A 25,213-nucleotide genomic window follows, 5' to 3' on the forward strand; every position below is an offset into this window, starting at 1 on the left:
ATCGATACCAATTAGCTAAGCATAATAATTGCATTTATTATTATATTACCATTATAACTGTCGACTTTTTTTTTATTATATCTTTCTATTTTATTTTATTATTTTTTTTTTTTTTTTTTTGAATTTTTTGTGTGCACGTTAACTTATCCCGCACAATCTGTTATTATTATTATTATAAAATTTTTTTTTTTTTTCGTATCTATACACACATGTTATTTAATATTTTTTTTCGTGGCAATTAATTGTGATTTTCGAAACTGTGTGATTGCAAAAGAACGACAACAAAAAGAAAGTTCCTTAAGCAAGTGATAAGTTAAAAACTGCAAAAAGCAAAACAAATAAAGAAAAGCAACAAAAGCAAAATCAAACTAAAAACAAAATCGTGCAAGCCAAGAATCGTGCTTCGACAAAAGGACACGATAAACCCGCTGAATTTGGACCAGTTGCGCTTTGTCCCCCAACCCCCCGCTCCCCCCCACAACGAAAAGCCCAAACGGAAGTGAGATTCAAAAAACGATCAAACGCGCTTAGCATGCAAAAGTAAGTATCATTAAATGTAATTATTAAACAACTATTTTAGAGGTTCTATTCTTATTAATTAATTATATTAAATGCTAAGGAAATATACAGTTGAGATATTGTCCAACACTTGTTATTGGTATACATTTGAAGTATTTCCCAACACTTTAAATTGTTCTAAAAAGCATCAATGGTAGAATACATTTCAGATATTTTCCAACACTTGTAATTGCTATAAAAGCGTCAAGGACAGATATTTTCCAACACTTATATTTGCCAACACATTTGAGATATTTTCCAACACCTTTTACAACTATAAGGGAAGCGAAGGATGATTTGATTTGCAATATTTTCCAAGCCTTTAATTTGGTTTAAAGGAATCAAAGACTGACTATATTGCGATATTTTCCAACACTTTTGATAGCTACAAATGCTTGAATGTAATTATGTAATCGTATACGAAATATAAATATATTTAACAAACAGCCGCATTCAAAAAGTATGCTACATGAATTGCACACGAACTCTGGGCTAAATGTGAGAAATAAATTCGACTCCAACTGGAAACGAGAACACGTTTAATTCCAATTAGAAAGGTTGACAATAAGAATGCGCAATTGTTATGCAGAAGAGGAGTTAAGGATACAGTTAAAGTGAAAAGTCAAATGGGCCTGATTAGCCGGGTCAGTTTACCACTCGGAAATTGATAAAGCCACGAATTGCACTATCTGTAAACTAGTTTTGACTTTCAACACAACCTTGCCCTCATGGTACTACGAATCGAAACTTTGGTTCCCATGAAAAAAAAAGCAAATACTATATACATATACATACGCATATATCAGATGCCACTCGTGACTGAACAATATATGTACATATACATATATATAGCATATAGCAAAACAACATTGAAGCACATAAGACACATATATATATTCTATATTCTACTATATATATATATATATATGTATATATGCTGTAGTCACAAGATCTTGTTTCTATAATAGAGATTATGCTCGAGTACTTTTTGGTTTTTTGTTTTTGGGTGCTGACACCTCGAATCGGGCATTGTTTTAAGGAACAATAAAAAAAAAAAGTGAAAACAATAAATAACATTCTTTTTTTTTTTGTTTTTCATTTTTGATTTAAAAAATAATTCATGTACCAAATGATAAGCACAACAAGCTCGGGTTTATTTTTAAACATTGAAGTTTATGTAAATATTTCCTGGGCCGCGCCGCGCGACGCAAACAAAAACAGAATGTGTGAAAGGAATGGAATGGAATATGGAAAGCACAATAATATTTGATATTGATAAGAACCGCGGGCCCCGAGTTGCCGCCGTCTCGTCGCGAGATACAACGTGCTCAATGCCCATTCGAAATCAGACAGTCCGATTTAGATAAGATTTATGTAGATAAAGCTAAGAGGTCAACCAGGTATCGATGCGCCGACTTTTAGATGGTTGTTCTAAGGTCGGAGACCTATTTAGCAGCAAGGATAATAGCTGGATATTATTTAGCTCAAAGTATATTATTATATATTATATTATAATCTATTCCATTCCATTCAGTCAGTTACGAGTTAGCGAGCTTTTCCCTTTACCCATTGCGAGTCCTTTTTAAAACAGTTTCGGTTATTAGAGTATTACCCTGTCCTGTAGAAGAGGCCGACTAGGAGATACTCTGAACCCAGCCCCTAGCTGCTGTTACAAGGATCCCAGATGTCTTCCTTGAAACGTACTCAAAAAAAAAAACACACAAGACTATGCTATGCTTTTTCATCCTTTGGTTCCGCACAAAGTACGGGCTATGAATTGTTGCTTAACTTCGGTGCTTATAGTCCGATCATTTTGAAGTTTTCACAACAGTATCCAGCTCTAGCTTTAAAAATTAGACTTTTTCACGTTTTGAGAAAATGGAGACCAAGCTTAGTGTGCCTAGCTCTTATATTTACGAGTTATATTTAGCTTGATGTAATGAAATGGGAGAAGAAATTGAAGACAATGTAGATAAAAATAATAACAATAACAACAAAAATAATAATAATAACAACTATATTAATAGTAATAATAATTCTTATAGTTATAATGATAGTAAGATTATTAAAAATGAAAATAACAATAGAAATAATAAGAATAATAATCATTTTTATTATTATTATAATAATACAAATTTGATAATAACAATATTGATGGTAAATATAATGATTTATAATAATAATAAACATTGAAACAATGATAATAAAAATAAAAAAATAATAATAACTATACTAATAAAAATATTAATTATTATCAAGAGCAACAATTAGATAATAATAAGAATAGTAAAAATACATAATAAATAATAATAATGATAATAATATAAGAATAAATAAAAAGATAACGATAATAATAATGATAGCAATAATAGCACTAAAATAATAAAAATAATAATAAACTAATACGAATGATTTAAAATTAGCCAATAGAAATAATAATAAGTATTATTTTATTTGAATATTAATAATAGCAAAATAATGAATAATTATAATGATGATGACAATAATAAAATAATACTAACAACAATGGTAATAGTGATAATAAAATGAAAAATAATGAAAATATATATAATAAGTATAATATTTATAATGGCAATAATAATCATTATAATCAATATTAACAATAATAACATTAGAGCCAAAGATGTATTTATCACGCTGTAGGGCAATTCATTAAGGCCTTATTTTTCCGGCTTCTTTTATCATTCAAACATATATATATCATTTACGAAACTCTCTCCTAGTGCTATAAATGGATCTTAAAAGAAAGTCATTTTATTTATATACATATATATATATATTAGTGTATTTATATGCTGTTATTTGATATGGAAAACTGATTAATCAATTTGATTTTGTGCATTGCAGATGATTTGCTCGCTGACAAGCTCAACCTTCTTGCCACTGCTGGCGGCAGTAGTGTGTTTGGCATTCGGCCTGTCTCTGGTGGCCGGCACACCGATCGCGTTCACGCCCGAGGATCTGGAGATCAAGCATCGCTGCAGCAAAGATCTGGCCGAGACCATCAATGTGATCTGTCAGGGTCGCACCGTCTCGCTGGGCCAGCTTTATCGTAAGTGCACGGAATATCTTTGGCCCAGCCCAATTACTAATTGGTATATACTTATTTCATTGTTCATCAGCCAAAAGCTTTGGCAAGCGCACCAAGCGCTTCGCTACCGACGAGACCTTCTACAGGCCACTGCAGAATGGGCCCATACACGAGTGCTGTCTGCGCGCCTGCGGCTATCCCGAGATACGTCAATATTGTGCGCCCGATTAGGGACTCAATTTGTACACATTATCATATATAGATGCATTAGGCAATGCCAGCTGATGTTGCCCACCCACGCCCACACCCACCCACCCACACACACGCACACCATACGCCTAACGGCATCTATTTCAATACACCACACACACACACACACACACACACACACACGCCCATACACTAATTATATTGTATTAATTTAAGCTATGCACTAATAAAAATTTATACAACTATGAGAGCAATGCAGATGCCATTAATGCAATCAATCTATCCCGGGACCGGGCGCTTGATATGATATGATATATGATATGTGATATGTGATATGTGATATGTGTTATGCCCAATGGAAAGCATAAACATATAACCGAAAGACTTCTTATTGGCTTTTAAATATCGATTTGTCTTCTAGTCCAAAATGACTCGTTCTAAGACTCGATATCGATAGCTGAGGCCAGTTTTTGGATATCTGAAATAAACATTCGAAGTGGCAAGAAGTCACTTTTCAGATTTAGTATTTTTTAGCTCTTAGAAGCCGAGATAAGCACAAAATCGTTGAATTGTAGCTATCGATATTTATCGATTCCAAAATATCCTTCTTTATAAATACATTATATTTAGAATAGCTAGATGCACCAGATTTGGCGTACAGTTTCTCGCATGGCAAAGAACTCATTTGTCAAGTTATGCTGAAAAAAAAACTACTATTTCTCTCGATCGATATATATCGATATCATAAGAAAAGGGGAACATATATCCAAGAAAACGGCTCGCCAAAGATTTAATACCCTTGCAGCTATATAACAGCTATATAATATATATGTTGTATTAGTCCGATCTAGAATGGAAATTATGGAAATTCGTAAGGAGCATAGTCCAACTATCTTAAATAGCAAAAGTTTTTCTCACAACAATCTCATTTTTCGGCCGATTGTTCCTATGGAAATAAATGTTGCGTTTTATTAAGAAATCTTGTTCATACATGAATCCACCTTTCGACCGATCGTTCCTATGGCAGCCATATAATATAGTGGCTCGATCGGGTTTTGCTATATGTGCTTCCTGCAGCAGAAAGACGGTTCTATGCAAAGTTTCAAGAGGATAGCCTCAAGACGAAGAGACTAGACGGATAGATGGCTCTATCAACTCGGCTGTTGATGCGCATCTAGAATATATATATATATATATATATACTTACTTTATGGACTCGGAGATGTCTCCTTCAAAGCGTTACACATTTCGTGACAAAATAAGAATACCCGCTAGAAGGGCATATCGATTATAAGCCGAGTCTGCGTGTGGTATGGAAGGGTAAATGTTTCCAGTTTCCTATTTGGAAGCGTTTACACAGACGGACAGACAGCCGGACATGGCCAGCTCGACTCAGTCCTGATCAGGAATATATGTATATATATAGCTGCTTTCTTCTGCCTGTTGCATACATTTGCACTAAAACGTTTTACCCATTTGCAGGGTACAAAAGCTGTTGATTGTATTGTATATATATATATATATATGTATATGTATGTATAGGGTGCATAAGTTCACATATGTTTGACGTTAAGCCCCTTTTGTATTGCGGCTTAGAGATCTATTCAAAATTAAATTTAATAGCTTCCGTGGAAAACGCATTTATGTCAGCCTTTAAAATGCTATCTAGCCCCCTCTCCCCCTCTCTTTCGCCCTCTCTTTCGCTCTCGCTCTCTCGCTCTGGCGCAGCGCTCATTAGCGTCCTTTGGCCAATGGCTGGGCCTTTCTTCTTCTTCTTCTTCTTCTTCTTCGTCTATTTTCATTCAATCTATTCATAAAATACGCTTCGCTGACCTTTTTTGTGGGATGTGGCTGGGCGGGCTTGGGGGTGGCTTTTTTACATGGCAAACGACACACACACACACACACACACAGCGAGTGAGAGGGGGGGGATGGGGGGGTGACGTTTGGGATTAGTGAATGGGGGTCAGATGACTGCAAATTATGTCACGAGCGGCAATTCGGATGATTTTTAATGATGTTGAAATCAGCTACGCATGGGAATTGACCAGACACCATGGGCACACACACGCACACACGCACGCACACACATACAGAAAGACGAATATACGAATAGAGAGAAAGGGAGAGAGAGCGGGCCGCTCAGCGCTTGGAGGAGAGATGCCTGTAGTTAATCCAGCGACTAACTAGCGCGTCCCGCACCTGCAACGGCTGCTTCAGATCCGATTTGCGCGCTCTCATTGCCAAGGAATTTCGGATCGCGGTTGTGGCATGCGGCGGCTGCTGCTGCTGCTGCGGAGGTTGCGGAGGTTGGGATTGGGTTTGGGATTGGGATTGGGATTGGGATTGGGTTTGGGATTGGGTTTGGGGTTGGGATTGGGTTGGCATGCAGCACTCTGGATTGTCGTTGCGGTTCCTGTTCGTCAGCGGCTTCTCGTAGCGGCGCAGCTTCTGTGTGCGCCAGAGATCCGCGTTGGGGGCACGTTTGCCCAGACGACCGCCGATTTGTTGGCTATGCGGCAGCTGTTGCAGCGGCCTCTGAATCTGTAGCAAATTTGGCGCATTTACGGTGCATGTTAACCAAATCGAACATGAGATGCTTACCTGCAGCCAGGGCAACGTCCGGATCAGTGCGCTCCTCAGCCGATATGTTATCGGGTGCGTGGTGAGCCCGGCTCGTCGCACATTCATCAGCAGATGCACCCACTGACGTACACCCATGTTGCACGTACTCCAAACTGCTTTTTGCTTGAATTTTCTTCTTGATTTTTTGTTTTGCTTTATTGTTTTGCTCTGCCTTTGCTTTTGCTATTGTTTTTTGTTTTGCTTAGAACAACGAATTTTAGTGCATATTTCAATTTGTTTACTATTCTTGGTTTATTTATATGTATTATAACTTGAAAAAATAAAAGAAACGAAATTGAGAACCAAATGGCATTGAGAATTTTCGGAAATGTTAGTGAACGAAAAAAAAAAAACAAAAAGCAAATCAGGCAAATTCAGCTTTGACATCAACTTTTCAGGGCCTACTTTTCTGAGGCTTACTCTCTCAGACTCTCTCTCTCTCTCTCTCCCTCTCTCTCTCTCTCTCTCTCTCTCTCTCGACTGGTTAGACAAGGCAACTGGCCCACAATCCCATTCAAATTTAGTCAAATGATTTTGTACTCAAGCGTCGCGACGGACACTCAACAGATCCATAAAATCAAGTTGAACACCAAAGCAAACTGTTCAAACCGCACACCGAAGCCTTAAATACCCTGAACCCTCTTCTTCCAACAGGCGATAGCTAAAAAAGGAAAGATACTCGATATATATACATATATACTATTCTAGAAGCTAAATGTCAAGTTTGGTGACTCTAGCTCATATTATTTGCCGAAATTGCTCAAAATACAGGATTTCGATATCGATTTTTATCGATTACTTGGAAACGGGGCAAGTTATCGAATATCGGAAACAAACTCGATCTGCGCGAAGACTAGGAGGACCTACAGCTAATTTCAAGTCTCTAGCTCTTATAGGTTCTGAGATCCTTGCGTTCATACATACTGACAAACGGACGGACGGACGGACGGACGGACAGACGGACGGAAAGACAGACGGACATGGCTAGATCGACTCGGTTGTTGATGCTGATCAAGAATATATATACTTTATGGGGTCGGAGATGCTTCCTTCTGCCTGTTACATACATTTGCACAAATACATTAAAAAATTCTCAATATTAAAAATCGAGCACAAAGACAACTAAGAAAAAAAAACAAGAAATCAAGCAGACACTCATATATTCTCTAACAAAGTCAAAACGATTTGCTAACCAATTATTAGTTTTAAAAAAAAATATGCTCTATATGTTTTTGTAGACTAAGATATTTTCACTGTCAATTATGGCTGCATAAAGTCAACAACTAGTTTTAAGTAAAGTTTTTCGTTATTGAAGTGTCTTAGGTAATACTTATAAAGCGACTTTTCAAGCTCAGTGCTTGTAATTCCCAAATGGTTAAGGCGCATATTCAATGAAAGCAACTAGACGACCAAGCAGCTATGCTCGCACATTGAGCAGAGCATTGACAGGCTGTAATAAGAGAGCGCACCCCCAAAACGTTTCGATATGCCAAAGGAAAAGGGGCCGACTGAAGCAAGGACTGTGTGTGTGTGTGTGTGTGTGTGTGTGTGCTTGTGTGTGTTTGTGTGTGTTTGTCTGGCTGCCTGTCTTTGTGCTTAGACGAGCAGAGGGCGGCTGAGTGGGCAACAACACCAAGTTGTTTGCCCTAAGTGTTGAGAAGTTTGCGTTTTTACATTTTTGCCATGTGGCAAGCGGCAAGCGGCAGGGGGCAGGGGCAGGGGGCAGCGGCAGGGGGCAGGGGGCAAGCAACGCAAGTGACATTGATGAAACGGGCCGATGAACATTAGCCAAATACTGCAGACATTTTTGCACTAGACCATGCTTACGTGTGTGTGTGTGTGTGTGTGTGTGTGCCTCACAGGGGTGGTTTAATACACATATATATATACACACACACACACACACATATATATATACGTATGTGTGGGCGCTGGAGCTGAAGCAACAGAAGTCGTACAAGGACTAAATCGCAAAACCCAGCCCATCCATTGGAAAAGGAGTGACAGAATCCTGTGCAAAAGAATACAAAAAAAAAAACAAGTAAGAGGTTCTAGTCGGGAGCTCCCGACTAGGGGATACCCTGAACCCTCTTCTTTCAACAGGCGATAGCTAAAAATGGAAAGATACTCGATATATATATATATGTTAAGTTTGAAAAACAGTATTTCGATATCGATTTTTAGCGATTTCTTGGAAACGGGGCAAGTTATCGAATAGCGGAAACAAACTCGATCTGCGCGGAGACTAGGAGGACCTACAGCTAAAATTTCAAGTCTCTAGCTCTTATAGATTCTGAGATCCTTGCGTTCATACATACGGACGGACGGACGGACGGACAGACAGACAGACAGACGGACGGAAAGACAGACGGACATGGCTAGATCGACTCGGCTGTTGATGCTGATCAAGAATATATATACTTTATGGGGTCGGAGATGCCTCCTGCTGCCTGTTACATACATTTGCACAAATACATGAAACCCCTTTTACCCATTTTTAATGGGTTCAGGGTATAATAAGGCAAAACCTTGACAAACGCCATCGAGTCTGACTTTAAAGCGAGCTGTGGGCGTGGTCGTCGATAGCTTTGTTTGCCCATATGGAATATACTTTTGTATATGTTCGCGTTGAGGCGAGTTTCCAATATCCTGGGATTTTAATGAAAGGCTTCGCTATATATTCATATCATATGACTTCTATATCAATTTTATTTGGATTGAGACTATTTAAATATGTTATAATATTGATCGCCTTTTCCCTTGACTAAGTATATGGAGGATATTGTTATTATTATTATATTATATTATTATATAATTATATATATATCTGTTAAACAAAGATTTGGTGGGTGACGTTTCGTGTTCTCATTCATTTCAAAGGATCTATATGGAAAATCATTTGACACGCTTTTCACACTTTTCGCAGAATCCAAGCTTCCTCGGTGGAAAGTGAGATTTTGTCCGATTGGAATGAAACTTATTTAAAAAGCTCTACATAAGAACTTAATGAATTCGTGTTTTAGCAATTTGGGCGATTCCACCCGCAACAGTGGTAAATTGGCGGAAAACGGTTGTATGAAAGATTTATGTTTACCGTTCGATCGGGTTCAAACTCATTTTCAAAGATCTATGAGAATTTATTTGAAACGTGCCACGGCCAAGGCAGGGGTATATCCGCTATTTGCCTATATGGACATAGGTCGAAATTTCCCACTCCCTCTAGATCAATTTCGCACATAGGCCAAAATTTCCCAACCCCATAACTCGGTCAAATCTCGTCCGATTTTCACGAGTTTTGGCTCTTTGTTCATGGTTTGGCATCTTTATCAATTTGGCATCTAAACCTGGAAAAGTTATTCTTGGTCATAATTCATGTGAAAATGTAACCCGGAAACATCCTATATAGCCATAAGTCGAAATTTCCCACCTCCATAACTCGATCAAATCTCATCCGATTTTCACGAGTTTTAACATTTTGTTCATGGTCTGGTCTCTATATCAATTTGGCATCTAAATCTGTCAACTTTATTTTTGGTCCAAATTCATGTAAAAATTGTACGCAAATATCCTATATAGACATACATAGGTCTAAATTTCCCAACCCCATAACTCGGTCAAATCTCATCCGATTTTCACGAGTTTTGGCTCTTTGTTCATGATTTGGCCTCAAGATCAATTTGGCATTTAAATTTGCAAAAAATTATTCTTGGTCAAAATGCATATGAAAATGGATATATTGTTATTTATAAATTAGCTTTAGTACAGTCTAGGATATAGCCCAAATATGAATTTCTAGATTCAATTTTCAGCTAAGAAAAATGGCATTTACGCAAAGTATTATAGTTATTTTAAAATGAATTCGAAGTAGAGCAAAAATGATTTCAATTTTTCACACTTTCGGGTGGAATTAACCAATTTCCCCTCCCAGAGTGGAATCAGTCAGTCGGTCGATCAATCAGTCAGTCAGTCGGTCAATCTGTATTTGATTGTATAAATATTATATATATTATGATAAGTAAATGTCTTTAATACTTACTCAATATTCTTAGCGATGTTTTCACGGTTCAAAATAGTTTGAGAACGCGATTCAAATCTCGAAATATTCGATACATCATTGAGTTGCCCTCATTGAGGCGTTCAATCGATGTCTATTCAAACGGTTTTACACAACACTAGAAAAAAAAATATAAAAAAAATATTCACTTTAACTTTGAAACCTTTTCCACAACACACATTTGCGAATTAATTGTCGAACTGGATTTTATTTAGCTGAGAACCGTTTTCAACCGGCAAGTGCACATTCCACATAGATCTAGGGGAAAAGAGGGTTTAAATATTCCATAAATAATAATGAGATTAGACAGATAATTTAGACAAAAAAGTCGCAGAGTTGCAATCGGCTCGAGCCGATTACGCAATACTCTGTTCACGAGATTTAAAACGTGGAAATCAGTTGGGAAGAGTTTGGCTTGACTATCAGCTTGATTGAGTTGAAAACTGTATTGCAGTGACTTTCAAACTGTTTTGAGAGACTATTTGCTTGGCTGACTCAAAAACTGAACTGTAATGAAATTCCTTGTAAACTGTATTTTTTGTTAGAGCGCATAAAATGTTCTCTTCGATGATAGCTGGGTTGACTCTAAAACTGTAAAGCGTTGCCTTTCAAACTGTGTTTATTTGAGGGATACTTTTAGAGGGTCTAAAATGGTCTCTTTGACCATTAGTCTAAATGATTTTAAAACTGTAATAAAGTCACATTTAAACTATATTTATAGAGGGCTTAAAATGTCCTTTAATGATAGCTCTAAGACTGCAACGCAGTGACTTTCAAACTAAGAATAGTTGAGGGGAAGCATTTAGTTTGACTGACTCTAAAACTGTTATGAAGTTAATTCAAAACTGTCTATTTTGGGGGCTATTTTTAGAGAGCCTAAATTGGTCTCTGTTTCCCTATTACCTACCCTGAATCTAAAACTGTATTGTACTGTCTAAAATGGACTCTGGCTGATAGCTTGGTTGACCACAAAACTGTAACGAAGGTTCTTTTAGGACAGCATATAAAACATTCTCTGTTTCCCTATTCCATTGCCTGACTCTAAATATATACCCTTATGCCTTGATGCATATATAAAGATATAGCTATACGAATATAGATATAGATATATAGATATAGAAGCTACGTTTATCCAGACGAACTATTTTTACTCCCCACCAAAATATGCCCCTTTTCAACCTGTGAACAGAGTATAATTGGTTGCCATTTGCCAATTTGTAATCACAATCAACATGTCCCTGTTATCCAAGTATTGCCAACATTCAACAACTCAGCCAAAAAATACTGCTATAAAATACAAAAATGTCAAACGTTTTTGACACATATCGATTATATCGATATCGATTAAATCGATATCATACATACATACATCAAGTGACATATCTAACCGTGACTGGAACTTAGAAACGAAAACTTTTTGGTCAAAACTTTTTGCAGCCAACGAAAGCTTTTTGTGAATCCGTAAAGTTTGAATAAGTCCGACAAATAAATCGCATTGAACTAGAGTGTAGGGGATAAAGCCAGCCCTGAGGCTTTACGGCGACGTTTTCGCCTGACAAGCCGCCATTTTGAAACACTTTCGATTGGACTGAATATAACTAAACTCAACTTAATTCTATTGTTTCTATATAAGTGGAAATGGAACAGAACGGAAGAGTTGCGAAATTGAATAAAAATCGCGTACGCAAATGCATCGTGGATTGGAACAGTCATGTGGTTCAGGCGCTCGTCGAGAATGTGCGAAAGAATGAGAACCTGTGGAATCCGCATCATTCGTTCTACAGAGATCGGATCATAACGCAAAATGCCTGGGAGAATGTTTCGGCTGCCATTGATGTTCCGAAAAGCGAAGCAATCCTAAAATGGCATTCCATACGTTCCAGCTACAGGGTGAGTTATAACGAATCCATCGAATCCATCGAATCAATCAAATCAAGCTCTAATGACAGCCATTGTGTACTTCAAATGAATGAAGAATACCCTATTTCCCAGAGGAGGCTACGATAGTATTTTGGCATTGACCGGATCGGAATACTATATTATAAAGCGAATCGCCAGAGAATTAATTGCTTATTCAAACGTTTTTCCTCATGATGTCTTCAATAAACCCACAAATTCTAGAATATCTTATATATAGCAGCTATTGAAACAATCGAAAACTGAGTTTTGTTATGGACAACTTTCCTATATATTCATATCATATGGCTCCTATATCAATTTGTGAAGAATTGAGACTATAAATAAATACCATATCTTATATTATGGATCATTTGTTTCCTGTTTATTTCTATAATATGGCTCATCTCATATATATAGTATATATATGTATATCATATTAAATCAACTACTTTTCATATATGTATGCTTTGCAGACACATTTGAAAAACCTGCAGGAGTTCAGATCCGGACAGATGGTCAAGGACAAGAAACCGAATCCATTATATTCAACAATGTCCTTTCTCGATTCTGTCATGAAGTTTCCGTCCACGAATCCCCAATTGAGTACGGTAAGTATTCTCATTAGTTATATACATATGTACATAGATATTATATACATATATATAATGTATATTCTGTGACAGCATCCAGCAGATAGTCAGCTCAAGGCTAGCGATAATATCTGGGATGGCAGCCTGAGGAAAATGGAGCCCACCCAGGCGCTAATTGCCGGCAAATTGATTAGCAGCGTTCTCATCCAAGGCCAACTGGGCCAATTGAATATGGGCAGCAATATTGCGCATAATACTCCCAGGCTGTTCGAATCGTATCGTGAGTCGTTCAGCACCTAATGATAACATACACCCTCCCACCTTTCCCCTCCTCCAGCCCCACCCTCATTCGGCCCTAACACACAAATACATATACCTAATCCAGTTCTTATACTCGTTCGAGTTTTGTTTGAAAACCCAAATCACAACATCGATATTTATCGGTATTGGACTATCGGAAAACGTAAACCAAAATAGTACGGATTATATATTCGGCAAGCCGAAGATTTGATACCCTTACAGCTTTGCAGATATGTGACATTAGCGAAGCTCGTAAATTTGGCATTTGCCAAATTATAACTAATTTTACTACCGATTCTCCCTATAAGAGCTATTATACCCCAATTCACTCTCAGACATTGAACTTAGGGTATACAATAAACTATAAGCATGTTTGCCAGGCCACATTATTTGATATTAATAATTCCCTAATGTAGTATAAACTCGTTCCAGAACTACCCCGTATTGGATGTCCGACATTCAGAAGCGTTGAGACATTGGTGGAACTGCTGCCAAACAACATACATTGCCGTTGCTCGCTGTGCGGCGCTATGATGACATATCAATATGATAACATAAGAGAGCATTACGAGAGCTACCATCCGAACATGCCCGTAAATCAACACGCAAGCACTGCGTCGCTTGCAGCCACCGCGCCAAGCAGCACGAGTCAAAGTCAATGCAATCTAATGGTACGTACAGACAAGCACACACACACACACACACACACACACACACACACGAACACAGCGCAGAGAGCGACACAGAGAGACAAACACACACGCACACACATACATAGTATATGTATGCATAAGTATCACACCACCAACCCAGGCTGGGAACCACAATAGAATTTGTGTCGTTCCATTTAGCATACATGTAACTCAATTGAACGGCTTAATGAATTAAACAATTGAGCTTATTCCAGTGATTTTGTTTAATTGTTCAATCGGCTCATGAACTATCAAGTCTGTTAACTTATTTTTATTTTTTTTTTTTTGGTTTGTTTACGTACGTAACAGGATATCGATACTTTTTGATCAGCTGGTTAGTTTTTCATGGGCCCACAAAAAGCTGCTTAGATTTAAAAAGTTTCAGCTGTTTTGCGTTTGTTGTTGTTGTTTTCTTTGTTTTTTTTGTTTTTTTTAAATAAGTCCGACTGGCTGAACAACAACCATAGCGTTGTGAAAGAAACATACATAAATGACCCTCAGATTCCACAACGTGTTTAGGCGCACAACAACAACAACAACAACGACAACAACGGCAGCAGCAATAACAGCAAATGCAAGTACAACAACAAAACACAAACCGTTTCAAACCGGTTCAGCGCGTCGCATGCTCTCGTCGTGCTGTGCGCACGTGTGTGTGTTTCTGTGTGGCTGTGTGTGCGAGCTTACCTAATGCGCCTGTTTCTGCTGTGTATATGTTAGGCGCGCGCGCGTGTGTGTGTATACGTGTGTTTTGTGTTTGTGTTCCACTACGAACCATTCGCTCTGAACCGCACTCACTGCGCTCTTTGCAGAATTGCGCGCTGCGACGGCCGTGCGAGTGGAAGCGAGAGGCAACTAACTACGCTGGCCTGGCACCGGTTCATAAATTGGTTCCTGCTCTGGTTTGGCTCTCAGCTGTGCGACGTCTCCCGTTCAGTAAACGAACGATACTCAAGTACGACGCACGCTTTTCTGTTGTTTTTTTTTTCTTCTTCTCAACAACAATATTATTATTTTGGAATTGCCGTTGTTGTTATTGTTAAATATAATTGTCGTTGTCGTTCTCGTTCCCGTTCCCGTTCCCGTTGTTGTTGTTGTTGAAAATGTCGCTAAAGCGTTATAAAAATCCAGTTAACAATCACTTCATTTACAACGATGAAATCCGCAAAAGCACATGCAAAGTGTGCTTATTCGATATGGCCGGCAGGCACTCGGAGAACCTGATGCGCCATCTCAAGCGCAAACACCCGGCCACGTACGCCGAGGTGATGCTAGAGAAGCAGCGCCGTCGATCGGCCAATTCGAATCGATCCGGTTCAGACTCTGGCCCGTTGTCGTCCATGTTCAAATTCGAAACGCAGCCGCATAAGTTATTTATCAAATCGGTAAGACTCACAATTTTGACTCTGTATCGTATATATATCGATATAAACACACACACACACACACACACACATATATCTTTGCCTGCAGTTCCGTTATTAATTCCCACTATGCTTTATCTTTCATAATTATACATACATATATACATAAACTTATAACCGTTATATAATGTATATGTATGTGTATTACCAACCGAAAAGGAAAAATTGGCATTCAGACTTGACGAACCTGGCCAACAGCAGGTAATATACACAGATCAGTTAACTAAGCTGGCCCTCTCTCTCTCTCTCTCTCTCTCTCTCTCTCTCTCTCTCTCTCTCTCTCTCTCTCTCTCTCTCTCTCTTTCTGTAGCTATTAACGTCTTAACTTGCCTGACCTTTTTTTTACTATGTATTGCTTACATATATATCCTATAGTCTCATATTTTTTTGTTATATTCAAAAACTTTATCCCTACAATCTCTTCTCATTGAATAAAAACAATCCTATCTTACGGCACACCGAATATTAAATACCCTTGCCCTATGTCGAGATATTGCGACAAATAAAACATTTTCCACATCCAAATGCATTTTTGGAACACCGAATATTATATGCCCTTGAACTACATATGATATGGTAGTACGATATGGTTAAGATTTCAGCATGATAAGACTCGAATCTAAGCCAGACTTGATTCTGTATTCGTCATATTTCAGAAATCGGGCAATGGCTTAACTAACTAGAATTGAGAGCTTTACTTAATGCATATTGTATTATGCCTATTAGAATTTCCGCTTGTAGACGCGAGCTTATGATCTCTCTGTTGGCCAATTATTTCACACCCAAACATATCACATTCGCTAATTATATAGCTTGCCACATTTTCCATACTCATGTACTATGTTACTATGTACGTATTTCAGATGCCCATCGGGGCTGGATGCCCCAATGATTATGAGGAGGACACGTCCAGTCTGAATGGCAATGGGCAATTCGAGAGCGTTGACATTGGCAAGGAGGAGCTGTGCGAGGTGGTCCACTCGCCGGAGGCATTAAACGATTCCAGCGAATCGTACATATATCCGGACAATCCCAACGATGAGGATCCCTTCATAATGACCAATTTCGCCCAGGCGAACACAATGGGCAGCCCGAGCACCAATTCAACGCCCGCCGCCCAAACGTCCAACAATTCCGGCAATGCCACGGACACGGCTACGGCTGCGGCCAGTTCACGGCAGTCGTCGAATGATGCCAGCTTCCTGCAATACCTGAGCGACAAGTTTGGCAAATACAGCTCGAACACCAAATACACGGTACAATACCATATCAATTGCATATTGTACAAGGCCGATATGGGCTGTTATGATAATGCCGATGCCTCCAAATTGCCCGATTCGTATGCATAAGCACTCCACATGTACATATACATACATATACACATATATATATCTAACTATGTAAAGCATGCCAATTATATACATAATACATAAAGACATTTGTAGCTTAAATCGGAATAAGTAATTCCATATTGTCATATTGTCAACTTGATTGAACAAATCAAACAAAGCTAAACTACATATATAAAACCAATAAATCATCTTTAAAGTTCATATAAATTGTATATATGTATATATGTGTATATAGCTTTGTCTGTCTGTCTTGAAGTCTTGAATCTATAATTGTTAAATTTGCATAGCTCCTGCGTATCTTACTATATACTTAGCTGTCATTGGTATAATCGGGCGAAGCAGAAGTTCTGGCGTTCAAAACTTTTTGCTTTAACAAAGATAAGTTTATATATAACGATATATATATATATATATATACACATATATAATCGTGATCAGTTAGCTATGTCTTCCACTTATCGTTATATGGTTATAGAACTGCTTTTGTGGGTTTAACATATATCAGAATCACACTATATATCGTATAGTTGCTATTGGAAATAATATGTATGTCGAAAATTAAGTTCTTCAACAAGTGATCTGCACAATTCTCGCAACATATATACTATATCATAGTGCGTCTATAGGAACAATCGTTCCAAATTATCGATCTGGTATAAAGTTGAATGTATCTATTAGGTTCTGTCTTTCACGTTATTGAATCTTCGAACTCAGTTAAGTTCTCCACAAATTTAACATCTCTTGAAATCAGGCTTTCTGAAGTTCCGAAAATCTGGTCAAAATTTCTGTTATCAATTATTTCAATTATCCTTTTAACGTATCGGGCCGCGTTAACCTTGAGAGAGCGCATTGCTCCGCAGATTGGGTCAAGTAGCCGCAAAGTTCACATTCGGTTGTGCCACAATCCCACGCTCCCAGCTCCCTTCTCCCTGCTCCCTTCTAACTGCTCCCTTCTCCCTGCTCCCTTCTAACTGCTCCCTTCTCCCAATGGCCAGGGGTCAACAGCTGCTGTTCGAAGCATTCAAATTTTTGGCCACTTCATGCTGATGCGAGACTCTTGCTTATGAAAGTATTACCTTCTGTTTTCTTTTATTATTATTTTCAGTTTATTTTTCCTTCTTGTGGCTTCATTTACTTACTTACTTTCCTGCGGCGTATGAAATTTTGCATTTGCCTGTTTTTTTTTTTTTTTTTGCTTTTGGGCTATAGACATTTTGTCATCGATTTTGGCAAAATTATTGTGTCGGATTCCATTTCAATAAGATTTGCTTCAGATTTTAATATTTAGATTATAGAATCTAACAACATTCTATGCTATTTTTTTTTTTTGCCTAAATTGAACCCAATAAACTTTCGATTATGGGTTTCACGCTGCGAACCAGTTGCCTGTCTTAAAGTTCGCATCGTGAACTAGTGGACTAGTTCAAAACTAAGCGAATCATATATTGCCAAAGAATTGTTTGGTTCCGTTGCGGTTCCGCTTTTTATTGGCCCCATTAGCTGTTGTTCCGCTTACGAACCAGTTCAGTTCCCAGGCTGATTCTATGCCACATGCAGCTGCTGTGCTCGGTTAGGGTATACAAACGTCGTCTTGTATAAATTCAGAGCTCTTGTTATGCTCGTCAAATCTCTCTGGCTCATTGCGTCCGGGCAGGGCGTGGCAAGAAAGGGGCCCAATTGATGTACGGGCTGTTGGCCAAGCGGGCGCAATGAAAGGAAGAGCTAAAATGTCTGCTTGCCTGTGTGTGCTAGTGTGTGTGTGTGTGTGTGTGTACACAAGATACACACACACACACACAAGTGAAGAGAGTATCTGTGACACCACCGGCCGGCAAGGGCCACGTTTAGGGCTTCGTCTCTGGCTCGCCTGGCTTCAGCGAATTTTGAACCTGCGCGTCTGTCTGCCTGTATGCGTGTGTGTGTGTGTATGCGTGTGTGTGTGTGTGTGGCTCGCTCATAGGGGCGCCCTGTGCGGCTAACCCCCGTCGCAGCCAGCCAACGTTTCGGTACGTAACGCGTCCTCGCCATTTTCTTGGCGGTTATTAAAGGTTCATTATCAAATATGTCGGATGCGAGCTGCTTGTCGAGTCGAGTCGAGTCGAGTCGAGTCGAGTTGCTGCCGCATGCTGCATGCAGCTCGTGGTGCATAAAGGCTGAGCAAAGGCCTCATTTCATTTCTGCTGCAGTTGAAATGCAAACAAAGCACACACACACACACGCACACAAGCTTGGCCTGGCGCATGTGAAAGAAGCAGAAGAAGAAGAAGCAGCGCACACATAATACCAAAGCCGTTTACTTAGCTGCAAACACAGCGTCACACACCTGCCGCCCTTTGCTGTTGTTTCTTGCACACTCACACACACACACATGCACACACACACACACAGCAGGCCAATGCACCGTGCTGAACCATTCTTGGGCTCTACTTGCATTGGAATTGGATCTGGAACCGGAACTGGAGCTGGCTGGAATAATTGCACAGTAGCCAAACAGAGGCACAGGCATTAAATAAGTAGTATGATACCTGTTTATCCTTTCAGATTGATTGACTGCACGACTGACTAATTGATTCATTGATTGACTGGCTTATTGACTTACTCGCTGATTGATTGATTAACTGAACGGAAGACAGACTGACTGACCGACAGAGTATCTGATTGACTGACTGACTGCATGGCTAATTGACTGACTGATTGATTAACTGATTGACTGTTTTATTGACTGACAGACTGGTTGATGGACTATCTGATTGATTGAATGACTGATTAGCTGACTGAATGATTTATTGACTGACTCATTTATTCATTGGCTTATTGTCTGACAAACTGGCTGATTGATTGACTGATTGTATTAAAAACCATCTAATTGACTGCCGTGCGGATTAACTGATTGAATGGTTTATTGATTGATTTACTGACAAACTGACTGACTGCTTGACTGATGGCACATTAACTGATTGATTGGCTGACAGACTGTATGTTTGATTGACTGACTGACTGATTAACTGATCGAATGGTTTCTCTAGTGACAGACTGGCTGATTGACTGACTGTTTGATTGACTGACTGACTGATTGATTGAGGACTGATTAATTGATTGACTAATAGACTGACGTATTCATTGCCTGACTGACTAATTGATTGTTTAAACGATTGACTGATTGACAAAGTCAGTTGAGGACAAAAACAAGCAACATTGACTGTGAGCCAAGCCCAATATTAATGAAATTTCGATACATTTCAGAATACATTCCAAATTATATAGATAAATAACTGTAAATACTTACCCCAAAATTCACATATGTAGGTACGCACGCACGCACGATTATTTGATTGTCATCTAATTGTAGAAGGCAGACAGACTTCTATAAATACTGAGCACTAAACGAATACAAGAAGTAGAGACCGGATTAGAGTAAGAGCAGGAGAAAGAATGAGATGGAGTGAAGAAATATGTTAGAGCGAGAGTATGGAAAGAAGTAAAGTTAATTAGATTAACCACACAATGTCTTATCATAATTAGTTGATAATAATAATTATTGTTAATTGCTAATTATCAAAGCATGAAGTTCTGCATGTTCTACTTGATTTCATGAGAATCGCATAGTAGGGCGATATTTCAAATTTATTTTTACGAACGTAAACGTTGTCTGCGAAAAACAAATAAGTTTCAAACAACGGTTTTAACTGTTGGATTTTCTAAGGTCCTTGAACTACGTCTTTTATGTTAAGTAAACAGTGCAGCTCTCACAATTTGGACTGCCAGTCAATCAGTCAATCGATCGATCCGTCAATCAACCAGTCAGCTAATTAATCAGTTGGTCAATCGTGTCTTAAGTAATAAAGAAGCAGCTCTTACGATTTGGAGTGTCGGTCAATCAGTCAGTCAATCAATTAGTTAATTGGTCAGTCAGTTATTCAATCAGTCAACCAACCAGTCATACAACCCATCTACCAATCAAACCAAGTCAGTCATTTAATCAGTCAGCAAATCAATCAAACAGTCCGCAATTCAGTCAATCAGTTATGCAATCAGTCAATCAAACAGAACAAAGCGTATTTGTAGATATCTGATTGAATATATTTAACTCAAACGTGACCATATTTTTTAATAAAACCCCCCCCCCCCCCCCCCCAAAGGAGCTGATGATAATCGCTCGACGCATTCATGACATACATACATACATATGTACATATGTACATATGTTAAGGGCATAAAAACAGTCGTAATCTGTTTGGTTGGAAACAACAACAAAAATACTACATTAAAACAAAGAAAAGAGAAGAAAAGAAAGAAAAAAAACAAAGTGCCGATTGTGCTGCTGATTGAGTTTGAGCAGCGCTCGGCGGGGGTGGAGGGCCCGAATTCGAGCCCGAGCTATGCGAAGTGGGCAAAGGCAAGCCCAGCATCAAATCGCAGCACAGGCACAATTGCAGTTATTACATATGCAAACTAGCTGTGTGCGTGTGCGTGTGCGTGTGCGTGTGTGTGTCGTATCTATAAATGTAAGCACGTTTATGCCTGGCTCTGAGGGATGCAGCTGAAACTCTCTCACACACACACACACACACACACGCGCGCACAGCCGTAGCTATACGAAATGTCGCCTGAATTTTTGTACCCGCTGCCTTCCATGTAATTCGCTTTAGTTCGCTTCTTTTCTGCTCTGCTTTATTGTTGTTGTGTGTGTGTGTGTGTGTGTGTGTGTTTTTTCGTGTAAATAAAATAGATGAAAATCAATTTGACGTGTCTTGAATTCTGTTTAAGGTTTAAAGAACTCGTTTCACCAAAAAGATAAAAACGAGCCAGCGACAAGCAACAAGGGGCCAGGGCAACAGGGCGCAATAAGAGCGAACGAGGGGGGGGGGGGGAGAGAGAGAGAGACAGGCAGAGAGACAGAGACAGAGACAGAGCGGGAGAGTCAAATGGAAAACAACTCAAAACTCGAACTCGATTTTTTTTTCTTCATTTTTTTGTTCTTGTTGTGTTGTGCTCGTTGATGGGGGAAGGGGGCAAAGCAAAACGCACCACATCACATCGCACATACATATACACACATACATACATATTTATGCGTAAACATATGTAATGTTTCCGTTGGACCCCAGCGACGTTTTCTTTTCTTTTTGGTTTTTTTTTTTTTTTTTTTTGGTTTAAATATATGGGATTTACCTAGCATTAAGGGCTGCTCATAATTACATCAATCTCTTTGCCATTCAAACGAGCCGTATCGTATGCATAGGTGTGCGTGCGTGTGTACGTGTGTGTGTGTGTGCGAAGAAACGCTTAAGAATGACCGTGGAATGAGGTAAAAACAAATCAAATGTTGCAGCTCTTGGTCGATTTGTCACATGATTTACGAATAGATTCTCCTGCTGATGATATCACAGCTGCCATGAAATAGACGAGCTCATCAGTTGAACACGGAGTTTGAGGGTGAGCTCTATTTATAATACTTTTACGTCTGCTTTTTGATATTAAATGTCTAGGAAATTTCCCAATGAGTAAATTCAATACATAGGCTGGCCATCACTCAGTCTGATAGTCACACAGCTAGTCAGTTTGTCAATTAGTTGGTCAGTCAATCAGACCGTCAGTTAATGCATCAATCAGTCAGTCAGCCAACAAGTCAGTCAATCATCCAATAAATCAGTCAATCAGCCAGTTAGTCATTTATTCAGTCATTCAAGGTCAGTCAAGAGACAGTCAGTCAATTTGTTGGTCAGTCATTTAGTAAATCAATCAGTAAGCTATACAAAAAGCCAATCAATCAATCAGTCAATATGGCAGCCTTTCAGTCATTCAATCAGTCAATCAGTCTATCAATTATTCAGTCAGTCATTCAATCAATTTGCCAATCAATCAATTGATCAGTCAGTCAGTCACTTAGCCATTCAATCAATCAGTCAGTCGTTCAATTATGCAAGCAATCAATCATTAATTAGTCAATCAGCCAACCAGTCAATCAAATAATTAATTTTTCATTAGAAAGTCATTCAATCATTCAGACTGACAGTCAGTCATTCAATCAGTCATCAAATCAATCAATCAATCAGTCGCTTTGGCAATCAATCTATCAGTCAGTCGTTCAATCAGTCAGTCTGACATTCAGACAATTAGTCAGTCAGTCATTCTATCAGTCAGCCAATCAATCAATTAATCAGTCAGTCACTAAGCCAATCAATCAATTATCAATTAGTCAAACAGCCAACAAGTCAATCAGCCTGACAGTCCATCAGTCGTTTAATCAGGCATTCAATCATTTAGTCTAACACTTAATCAACTGACTGACTGTCAGTCAGGCAATCAATTAATCAGTCAGTCAGTCAATCAGTCCTGCAGCCCTGTCAAAAAGCGTATTCTGGCTGAAGCCAGAGGCACTCAATCAGCTTCAGCCAGCTCCCCACATGCTCCATGGTCAGTTTATTAACTGGGTTGCCTGTCTCGATTACAATAGCAAATGCCAAGAGTTAATTCAATCAATATTTGAACTGATTGATCAAATTTGACTGAACAGATGCAGCAGCAGCTGAAGACAATACAATTTCACAGATTCAAACCGAGAGAGGAGGAGGAGAGGGGGATGGGGGAGGTAATGGGGGTTGACGTAGTTTATATGATATGCTGCTCGGATGCAATGCTGACAAAGACAGGACAACGGTGGCAGCCGTCAGTCAGTCAGTCAGTCAGTCAGTCAGTCAGTCAGCGGCATTGGCATAGCCAAAGCCGAAGCACAACAATGAACAAATCATCATGAACTAAGAGCAAACAACACAACACAACAACAACAACGACAACAACAACGACAACGACGAGAAGCGTCATCATCATCAACACCATTTCGCCCCGCATAGCCCAGATGGCGGATGGGCGGAGCTGCGGGACAGCGGGGCAGCGTGCGGCGAAGGTACAAAACAATGAGGCGTCGAAAATGCTCGGCGACTGCAGCAGACGGGCGGCGGGGCGCGGCAAACGTCTCAAGCAGCACACAAAAGGCAACAAGCTACGACAACAACAACAACAAATGCAGCAACAACTGCAACAACTGCAACAACAACAACAACTGCATCAGCAGCAACAGCAACAAAAGGAGTCCCGACTGCGCTGCGCTGCGCTGCGGCAGGCAACCAGAAACCGAACCAAGCCAACAAAACTATTTGCTCAGCACATACCCTGTAGACAGCGAACAGTCGTTAGGGGGTATGCCAGGCGATAGAAGGAAACAAGTGGAAAGCTTGCCTGACTAGCTGATACCCTAAACAGGCTAGCTTATTTATACACTTTCTTCCTTTGCCTGAGAAAAACATTCTTGAAAATGCCCGACTAGCAGATACCCTGAACATGCTAGCTTATGGGATTACACTTGAGTTATGCCCGACTAGAAGATACCCTGAACATGCTAGCTTACTTCAACACTTCCTTCCTTTGCCTGGGGAAAATATTCTTGATTAATGCCCGACTAGAAGATACCCTAAACATGATTACACTTGACTTATGCCCGACTAGAAGATACCCTGAACATGCTAGCTTCCTTCAACACTTCCTTCCTTTGCCTGGGGAAAATATTCTTGATTAATGCCCGACTAGAAGATACCCTAAACAGATACCCTGAACATGCTAGATTACTTCTAAACTTCCTTTCTTTGCCTGGGGAGAACATTCCTAATTAATGCCCGACTAGCAGATACCCTAAACATGCTGGCTTATATGATTACACTTGACTTATGCCCGACTAGAAGATACCCTAAACATGCTAGCTTACTTCAACACTTCCTTCAATCCAATCTAAAGATTGGATAGGTGAAAATGCTCGAGCTCAAGCTCATATCGAAGAATCTTTAGAAACATTCACTTCAAGCAAGTTTCACACATTTCGGTAATTCCACAACTAGTACTTCGTGAAAATGTGAGTCAATGATTTTGATGGGTGAAAATACGCTAGCTCTAGCTCATATCGAAGAATCTATAGGAAATTTAACTTCTAGCGTTTTTCACAATTTTCGGAAATTCCAGATATTCTGTATTGCAAATGGAATTTAAAGGTTTTAGGTTTTAACTTGACTTTTAACTAAATAGAGACCCGGAAAATAGTCGGAAAACGTTCGTATTCTACTTTTTGCTTATCAACCGATCGGCTTCTAACTCGTCTCCCAAGATCTTTGTACAAATTTGTTTAAACCTAACTTGAGCAATATTATTATTAAATTATGCTGTTTTTTCTTTCATTTTTTTTTTTTTTTTGGCACATTTTGAGGTTAGGTAATCAGCTGTAGGCGACCTAACCTCAATGTGCCGCCAGGCTCAACCCGGGCCTGACCGAAGCCGACAGCAATTTGGGAGCGCACTTATTTTATGGATTTTACAATGTGGCTGCGATTTTTATAATGCATTTTTTACCTGCGTTTCAGCAGTGCGTGCGTGCACACACACACACCTGCAAGGAGCGAGAGAGTGAAC

General features: G+C 39.2%; 4 protein-coding genes and 1 long non-coding RNA gene across 6 annotated transcripts in view; 3 read left to right on the forward strand and 2 right to left on the reverse strand.

Annotated features, from left to right (window-relative positions):
• The first annotated feature begins 215 nt into the window (after positions 1-215).
• Ilp6 (Insulin-like peptide 6) lies at positions 216-4,074 on the forward strand. The gene is made up of 3 exons (XM_064690558.1): positions 216-540; positions 3,427-3,631; positions 3,702-4,074. The coding sequence occupies exons 2-3, from the start codon at positions 3,427-3,429 to the stop codon at positions 3,839-3,841; spliced, it is 345 nt and encodes a 114-aa protein (XP_064546628.1). The 5' UTR covers positions 216-540; the 3' UTR covers positions 3,842-4,074.
• Positions 4,075-5,801: 1,727 nt separating this feature from the next.
• Positions 5,802-6,775, reverse strand: LOC135434154 (bromodomain-containing protein DDB_G0280777-like). The gene is made up of 2 exons (XM_064690578.1): positions 6,425-6,775; positions 5,802-6,364 (listed from the first exon to the last, which is right to left on the reverse strand). Exons 1-2 carry the CDS (start codon positions 6,539-6,541, stop codon positions 5,963-5,965), a joined length of 519 nt encoding a protein of 172 aa, XP_064546648.1. The 5' UTR covers positions 6,542-6,775; the 3' UTR covers positions 5,802-5,962.
• A 3,872-nt stretch (positions 6,776-10,647) lies between these two features.
• Positions 10,648-25,213, reverse strand: part of LOC135434155 (uncharacterized) — a 37,109-nt gene continuing 22,543 nt past the window's right edge. The window contains exons 4-5 of the long non-coding RNA XR_010437184.1: positions 20,043-20,136; positions 10,648-10,757 (exon numbers count right to left, since the gene is read on the reverse strand). This is a non-coding gene — a long non-coding RNA (uncharacterized LOC135434155). The remainder of the gene's footprint in view (positions 10,758-20,042; positions 20,137-25,213) is intronic.
• On the forward strand, positions 12,138-14,839 carry LOC135434139 (uncharacterized). Its single transcript, XM_064690555.1, has 6 exons — positions 12,138-12,389; positions 12,872-13,006; positions 13,082-13,268; positions 13,721-13,959; positions 14,500-14,629; positions 14,793-14,839. Exons 1-6 carry the CDS (start codon positions 12,138-12,140, stop codon positions 14,837-14,839), a joined length of 990 nt encoding a protein of 329 aa, XP_064546625.1.
• Positions 14,969-16,963, forward strand: LOC135434123 (uncharacterized). Of its 2 annotated transcripts, XM_064690531.1 has the most exons (3): positions 14,970-15,365; positions 15,564-15,605; positions 16,268-16,963. In XM_064690531.1, the coding sequence occupies exons 1-3, from the start codon at positions 15,084-15,086 to the stop codon at positions 16,751-16,753; spliced, it is 810 nt and encodes a 269-aa protein (XP_064546601.1). In that variant the 5' UTR covers positions 14,970-15,083; the 3' UTR covers positions 16,754-16,963. The 2 variants fall into 2 exon arrangements, with proteins under 2 accessions (XP_064546602.1, XP_064546601.1); XM_064690532.1 differs by lacking the exon at positions 15,564-15,605 and having other exon boundaries at positions 14,969-15,365.

The sequence above is a fragment of the Drosophila montana genome, unplaced genomic scaffold, assembly GCF_035044405.1.
Source record: "Drosophila montana isolate Dmon_TW-CO22-7 unplaced genomic scaffold, ASM3504440v1 contig_3274_1, whole genome shotgun sequence".
NCBI lineage: Eukaryota > Metazoa > Arthropoda > Insecta > Diptera > Drosophilidae > Drosophila > Drosophila montana.

Coding starts and splice junctions, on each gene's coding strand:
- Ilp6 (XM_064690558.1), top strand. CDS start 3,427: ATGATTTGCTCGCTGACAAGCTCAACCTTCTTGCCACTGCTGGCGGCA. Junction 3,632..3,701: donor CTCGCTGGGCCAGCTTTATC/GTAAGTGCACGG, acceptor ATTGTTCATCAG/CCAAAAGCTTTGGCAAGCGC.
- LOC135434154 (XM_064690578.1), bottom strand. CDS start 6,541: ATGGGTGTACGTCAGTGGGTGCATCTGCTGATGAATGTGCGACGAGCC. Junction 6,365..6,424: donor GGACGTTGCCCTGGCTGCAG/GTAAGCATCTCA, acceptor AATTTGCTACAG/ATTCAGAGGCCGCTGCAACA.
- LOC135434139 (XM_064690555.1), top strand. CDS start 12,138: ATGGAACAGAACGGAAGAGTTGCGAAATTGAATAAAAATCGCGTACGC. Junction 13,269..13,720: donor CAGGCTGTTCGAATCGTATC/GTGAGTCGTTCA, acceptor AACTCGTTCCAG/AACTACCCCGTATTGGATGT. Junction 13,960..14,499: donor AAAGTCAATGCAATCTAATG/GTACGTACAGAC, acceptor CAACGTGTTTAG/GCGCACAACAACAACAACAA.
- LOC135434123 (XM_064690531.1), top strand. CDS start 15,084: ATGTCGCTAAAGCGTTATAAAAATCCAGTTAACAATCACTTCATTTAC. Junction 15,366..15,563: donor ATAAGTTATTTATCAAATCG/GTAAGACTCACA, acceptor CCAACCGAAAAG/GAAAAATTGGCATTCAGACT. Junction 15,606..16,267: donor ACGAACCTGGCCAACAGCAG/GTAATATACACA, acceptor TACGTATTTCAG/ATGCCCATCGGGGCTGGATG.